This window comes from Protobothrops mucrosquamatus, unplaced genomic scaffold, assembly GCF_001527695.2.
Source record: "Protobothrops mucrosquamatus isolate PMUCROS unplaced genomic scaffold, P.Mucros_1.0 scaffold3576, whole genome shotgun sequence".
Lineage (NCBI taxonomy): Eukaryota > Metazoa > Chordata > Lepidosauria > Squamata > Viperidae > Protobothrops > Protobothrops mucrosquamatus.
Genome location: NW_015389541.1, coordinates 62394 through 69685, shown reverse-complemented (window position 1 = coordinate 69685; position 7292 = coordinate 62394). Strand labels below are relative to the sequence as shown.

At 40.4% G+C, this 7292-nt stretch overlaps 1 protein-coding gene across 1 annotated transcript in view; it reads right to left on the bottom strand.

The window, feature by feature from the left end:
* Positions 1-417: 417 nt before the first annotated feature.
* Positions 418-7292, bottom strand: part of NMI (N-myc and STAT interactor) — a 19161-nt gene continuing 12286 nt past the window's right edge. Inside the window, exons 6-9 of the mRNA XM_015827255.1 lie at positions 7064-7170; positions 5736-5919; positions 3600-3706; positions 418-952 (exon numbers count right to left, since the gene is read on the bottom strand). Coding sequence (XP_015682741.1) covers positions 743-952; positions 3600-3706; positions 5736-5919; positions 7064-7170 — 608 coding nt within the window. The 3' untranslated portion in view covers positions 418-742. The remainder of the gene's footprint in view (positions 953-3599; positions 3707-5735; positions 5920-7063; positions 7171-7292) is intronic.

Sequence of the window (7292 nt, the reverse complement as noted above, 5' to 3'; positions counted from 1 at the left end):
GCAGGACTGGCCTAGGGATATTTTAAATTGGATTTTAATCAACTTTTAAAATAAGAAAAAGGCCTATTTAAATATATCTTTTAATTTATTTTAAATTTTGTATATTTGTACCAATTGTTCTGTTTTTTAACTGGCTGTAAGCCGCCCTGAGTCCACCAGGAGAAGGGCGGGATATAAATACAATAAACTTCAACTTCAAACTTCAGTGTCAGCTCTTCATATTTCCCAATTGGTTTTGTAGAACAGGTTTAAAAAATAGGACTGAGATTTCCCAGGAAACATACAGCAGGTGCTTTGTAAAACAGACTCAATGATCTCACTTGTGATTATTGGACATTTGTAGGACTAGATAGAACACAGGTGATTCAAGATAAAGTCTCATTTATGTTTTCAATAATGCAAAAGACACGTGACAGATCTGTAACTCGTAGAGCATAAAGTCACCTTTATTCCTAGGCCACAGAAATTGCCATCATACGATTGTGCTAAATGCAGTTGTTATTGACTATTTGTGCTATAAGCATTGATGCGAGTTGTGATGAGATCACAACTTAAGTCTCACCGATTTTAACATTTAAAAAAAAACAACTGAAACAAGGAGGCTTTTTAATGGATCATAGCTTTAAACGGGACTTTGAGGGTGGTTCTGCCCCTACGTTACAGGCAGCCTCATTCCTCAACAACAGCGGTTTCACTCTTCAATTGCTCTTGGCATAATTGGAATCTTGAGCCAGCTACATCTTCAATAATCTCCTATCAAATCTGCTTCATCTAGCTCAAAATAGGCAGTTTTTGTTCCTTTGGGAATATAGGTCACTTGATCCACTTCACCACCTCCATTGCTAGGTTTCTGGAAGTGAATTTCGATCATGTCTCCCACATTCTCCTCATCTTTCTGGTCTACGTCGATTCCTGTTAACAGTACAGTTTTCCTGGAAGTTCCTGAAAACATCTGGCACACACACACACACACAAAAAAGCATACCATATGTTACCTCCATAGTCCTCCTTAGAGAAAGCTAATATTGAAAGCACCGCCACTAAGAGATAACTACACCCTTTTGTTATTTTTTTTTTTTTTACCAATTACAACATAAATACACTGTTCAAGAACCAACAAAATGTGAGGCTGGGCATGGCAGCTGCACCCTACATGCCCTTTCTAAAATACCCATGTATTACAGGAGCACAGCAGGGAAAGGCTGGGAAATGAAGCATTTGCTCCCCTGCTGTGACCCTAATGAAAACAAGATTGGCAAGGAATCTCCATCCGGGTCACAGCACATTTCCCCTTTTGAGTCTGATGTGATCATCAGCATGTTTCTTCTTGTTACAACTTTATTCTGACCCAAATAAAGACACTGCAAACACTCAAGCTATGTTTGCAAATAAAAAGCTTTTGTTGTTCAGTCGCTAAGTCTTGTCCAACTGTTTGCGAACCCATGGACCATGGCACGCCAGCCCCTCCCCCCATCCTCTACTGTCTCCCAGAGACTGCCCAAATTCATGTTCTTTGCATGAATGATCCCATCTAACCATCCCATCCTCTGCCGTCTCCTTCTCCTTTTGCCTTCAATTTCTCCCAACATCAGAGTCTTCGCCAAGGCGTCTGCTCTTCTCATTTGAGCTTCGGTATCTGTCCTTCCAAAGAACAGTCAGGGTTGATTTCCTTTAGGATCGACTGAATTTGATCTCCTTGCAGTCCAAGGGACTCTCAAGAGTCTTTTTCCAACATCACATTTCGAAAGCAATACACAAAGCCAAAATGTCGCATTCTTATTTCCCATTGGGTGGATACCCACTGACCATGTTACAGTTTACCATACTATCTGAACTTCACACTATTACGTTGCTCACGTATGAAAACCTGATTTTGTAATCTACGGCAAACCCTGGGTACAATTCCCATTTCTAGAATCCCAAAATGATGGCCTTTTTTGGGTTAGGAAGTAGTAACCTACAAAGACTGGTTAAAGAACAGCGTGGCAGAAAGTACAATGGTATAGTCAGATATTAATATTTAATATTAAATATTTAATATTTAATTCAACATGCAACACAGACCAACCTTCACTAAATGGAAGAAAACAAAGACCTAACCATTATCAAACCACCATAAGTGCTTGATAGTATTGGCCCAGCCATATCTATAGTGTAAAACTTGAGATGATCAGTAGATGGCAGCAAAGAGGTTTTACGTTACTTAAAACCCATCTAGCGATTTACCAGATTTTTGCTGCCCATATACAGCATATGGTTGATATTACTGATGTAAGCAAATTTAACTTCATTCTACATACATTTAATATGAAGAACTCAGTTCTACTGTTTACCCATAGAACACATTTTCCAGCTGCTGGAAATACAATGTATACATTATCTGGAAAGTAGGGGAATAATTTATTAACTATTACAAAGATTGTAAACCTTATTCCAAAGGAAATCCCTTTGAACTCAATGACTCATATCAACTGCAGTTTTAATTTTAATGTATCATGCTATATCAACCCAGCCACTAGTTTGGAAAGTCTGGATTAGATTTCTCCATCACTGCCCATCAGAGCATGTACCCCTCTATCGTATGAGGATCGTTGCATATGTTGCATTTATATTTCTGCGAATATTAACGTTCTGGCTAGGGATCTCTCAAACAGCAAAGCACAGAACAGGAAGTTGAATCGCACAATCAGCACACAGGATGTGCACCTCTACAGTGCACAACTGGGATTTGGGAGGTGTGCACATCAGCCTGTCTGCAATTATTTGCAACCTACACTTACCCATCAATACCTTCACAGTGTAGTTATGCGGCAACACCTACGTGGTTGTGGGCCACTCTAAATCAAGTTTAAAATCAATGATGATGATGATGATGATGATGATGATGATGATGATGATGATAATAATAATATCCAACCCCCTGCTCAGGCAGGAAACCCTATACCATTTCAGACAAATGGCTGTCCAGTCTCTTCTTACAAACTTCCAGTGTTGGAGCATTCACCGCTTCTAGAGGCAGGTTGTTCCACTGGTTAATTGTTCTAACTGTCAGGAAGTTTCCCCTTAGTTCTAGGTTGCTTCTCTCCTTGATTAGTTTCCATCCGTTGCTTCTTGTCCTGCCTTCAGGCGCTTTGGAGAATAGCTTGACTCCGTCTTCTTTGTGGCAGCCCCTGAGATATTGTCCCCCCTCGTCCTTCTCTTCATTAAACTAGACATACCCAATTCCAGCAACCGTTCCTTATATGTTTTAGCCTCCAGACCTCTAATCATCTTTGTTGCTCTTCTCTGTATTCTTTCTAGAGTCTCAGCATCTTTTTTACATCGTGGTGACCAGAACTGGATGCAGTATTCCAAGTGTGGCCTTACCAAGGCATTGTAAAGTGGTATTAATGCTTCACGTGATCTTGATTCTATCCCTCTGTTAATGCAGCCTAGCACTGTGTTGGCTTTTTTGGCAGTTGTAGCACACTGCTGGCTCATATATAATGTGATATATAACTCTGCTTTACTGTGGTTTATTCAATAACCCACAGCTTAGCACAACAGGTTCATTCAGCTGCTGAATATTTGCCATGCTTGATTATTCCCCCATTATTTACCTGTACTTTTTCCACATCGCTTTTTATGACAGGTGAAACAGTGAGAAGATGGGTCTTTCCAAACACACTGATACAGGATTGTTCATACCTTATTATTTTATTAAGAGCTAGAATAAAATTAAAAAAATGAGTTATATGAAGAGGTCCACATCTGAAAAGGGCAGGTTAAAATTTAAATAAATTAAACCCTAAATATTAAGAGTTCCACATATATTTAAATAGTGTAGATAGTTTTCCATTAACTATGGGACATAAAAGTTGTTTATTTCAATGTAAGCCACCAGTGGACAAGACTATAAGGCAGTGTTTCTCAACCTTGACAATTTTAAGGCATGTGGACTTCAACCAGCATTGCTGGCTGTGGAATTCTGGGAGTTGAAGTCCACATGCCTTAAAATTGTCAAGGTTGAGAAACACTGCTATAAGGCAACTATAGGAATAAAATATTTGTCACAAGCCTTTGTTTCCAGCATAATAATACTGTAGTGCAATTCTAGATAGGTCTACCTGTAAGTAAGTCCAGTGGAATTTAATCCAAAGTAAACAAATTGAAATGTAACATTAACAGGAAAATTTTGTGTAGCACTTGCTTTCAAGAGTTAAAACACTTTCTCCCTAAATTGGCTTTTTCCAACCTGGTACCTACCTTCAGATAAAACAGATTATAATTTTCTACATTCATTAGCCAGACGGCAACAGCTGGTAGTGACGTGCTTTCTAAAACATCTGGAAAGAATCAAGTTATGGAAGGCTACTTGGCATTCTAAGTGAAGAAAATGGCATGCTGCAGCTATTGAAAAGTACCAAGGGAAGAGAATGCATATAGCTGAGGGATGAACATTCAAATGTAGAGAGTAAAATCTTTTTGCATCCAAAGACCTGCTTACAGAATGAGCAATACTTGCTGATAAGACTGGAACTTCCATAAATATGGCCTGGCTGGGTGCAAGTGAAATATTTGAGACAGAATGATGGAGAATACTGTGTAGAGTTTAAAAATAGGGTGATCTTCAGGGAATGCACTCTTCCCAGTCAGCCTTAAAAGTCATCTTAGGTAGCAGTGGTGGTGAACCTATGGCACACGGGCCAGAGGCGGCACTCAGAGCCCTTTCTGTGGACACGCGCACCACCACTAGCAACTCGTGCAGGTCCATTAGGCCGCCACCTGGAGCAGCAGCCTTACCCAGCACAAAGCAGGCAAAACGGCCGGCTAGCAAGCTCGAGTAGAGGTGTTAGAGCAGTGGTGGCGAACCTTTTAGAGACCGAGTGCCCAAACTGCAACTCAAAACTCATTTATGCATTGCCGGGTGCCGGGTGGGCATGGTCACCGAGTGGGCGTGGCCACTGAGCTGTCGGCTCGTGCTCGCTCGCTGTCTGCAGCAAATGCTGCTTCCGCCGAAAGTTGCTCATTTATAGCCTCTCGCCTATTCCCAGACTGTGCATGCGCGGAGAGGAGGAGGGAGCAGCTCGGCCCAGCAATGGCTCGCATGCCACCAGAAACGGCTCCGCGTGCCACCTGTGGCACACGTGCCATAGGTTGGCCACCACGATGTTAGAGCATCGAGGTGGCCATGCCTACCTGGCCACACCCACTGTCTGCTGTGACCATCCTAGCCACGCCCACCCAGTGGGCCACCCCCACCCTCCCTAAGGGAACCACAATGCTGATGCGGCCCTGGCACTTTGCAATAAATAAGTGGGTTTTGGGTTGCGGTTCGGGCACTCGGTCTCTAAAAGGTTCGCCATCACTGTTATATAGTGATCCATGTGCTTTCTAGCCCAAAACCATCTTGGACTTAGGACAAGATTTAAGTAGCTAGTTTCTGCTAAGAAAGGGCTGGGCAATTAATTTTCCCAAAGGGCCACACGAGAAACTGGGACTGTGACGGTGCGTAGGCATGCATGCAAGCACATACAAAAATTGGAAAAAAAAAATAGCAGTTATCTTCAAAATAAAAACAATGCAGTTGAATGACTTCTAATTTCCAATTGACCTCACGTGGTCCAGTCAAAGGGAATCGTGGCCTCCGTTCTAAAACTATGTGCTTGAGGCCAAGAGAGGAATGTTGATCTACAAACAAGGTGGACTACAGACCACATCCTAAAAATGAACAGGCAGAGTAATTCAGAAATTACCTATAGGCTGAGAAAAGGTAACGATGGCCTTTTGTGAGAGTGGATCATAAAATATATTCTGAATTTCACCCAGTTTCGCTCTGCAGAAAAGGAGCTCCAATTTGTCTTTCATCCACTCCTCAGCAATTTTTACATTTGGGATGTTAGAAACACAAATCTCCCTTTGAAGGATCCTAACATGAATCTGGAAAAACAATGCAAGCCAGTGTCAAAAGTATGCACATAAAAATACATAGGTGCAACTATTCAAAACATGTTATGATCAGAGCACAATTTCTGGTGGGGAAGAACATTTTCTCATTATCTATGCTAGCGTTTCTTCCAAGGTGCTCTCCCAGAGTTCTTTGCTCACATTGGCTGGAAATTTGGGACTTATGGACAAGAGAATACCAAGCTGGGAAAGGCTAAACTATACAAAGCATACAAGTTTACTACAATAGTCAAGAGTTAAATTATTCCTCAAGATTTGAAGAAAGAAATGTAACAGTTGGATTGAGATAGTGTGAAGATTTGTACAACATACTAAGCTAAAATTGTAGTTACTCAGCAAAGCATAATGCAACTATAGCTCAATGTGATATGCATGCCCAGTGAACAGTTAAGGAAATTAGCACAATTTTCCCCCTCCAGGTTCTGTAACACATTCGCATTAAATATGCAGTGATTTATTCAACAAACCATCATTAAACCATGGAATTTCCATCTACAATATGTGTTAAAATCAAAGTTTGCCATGCTGACTTTGAAAATACTAGCAGAAGCAGACATGGTTAATGCCATCAAAACTGTAGGTTAGAGTGGGAAGTCAAAAAATATGCTGAAATAAGGCAGTGGGAATCCATTTCTATATTGTTGCCAAGAAGATAAATCCTTGATAGCCCAATGAAATTTACTCAATAAGCCTGTATACTCCTTCTTTATAATAAAGACCAGAGAATGTTTATAAAATGGTCTTTAAATTAGGCCTACAGACTATCTTTGCCAATAAGCTTTCAATCCAATGGTTGACCCACAGAACATAGTATCAGGAGGCAGTTATGTCTGTATGTATTTTTGGTTGAATTAGATATGAACATCTGAAAAGGTACATATCTAGGGAAAAAATGAAAATTCTAAGAAAAAGCTTGCCTTCTTTCTATGTGATTAGAAAAAAGAAGAGAGAACCCCTTCAGCCTACATGTACTATATCCCAACCATGAGTCTTTGTATCTATGTAGAGCTAAGCAAAGCCAATTGAACTTAGGCTGTCTATGAGTGGAGGTCCAGTTACCAGTATAGAATAGTTCACATTATTTGGATATATTTTTCTTTCATGATGATGCCATTACCTTAAATGTTGTTCCTGTCTCCAAAGGAACAGGGCAGGCTTTCAAAGCAATCTCCTTATTTTCCAGGTTGATGATATGGTTATGTTTTCTAATCAGCTGCTGAGCAACTGAAGAACAACATATTAACAGGTTTCCATATTGAACATTGACTAAATAGTTCAACTTCACATTAGACATGTAGTCATATTAATCAACAACTGTGAGCAAAGCCATGGTTTCAACAATATTT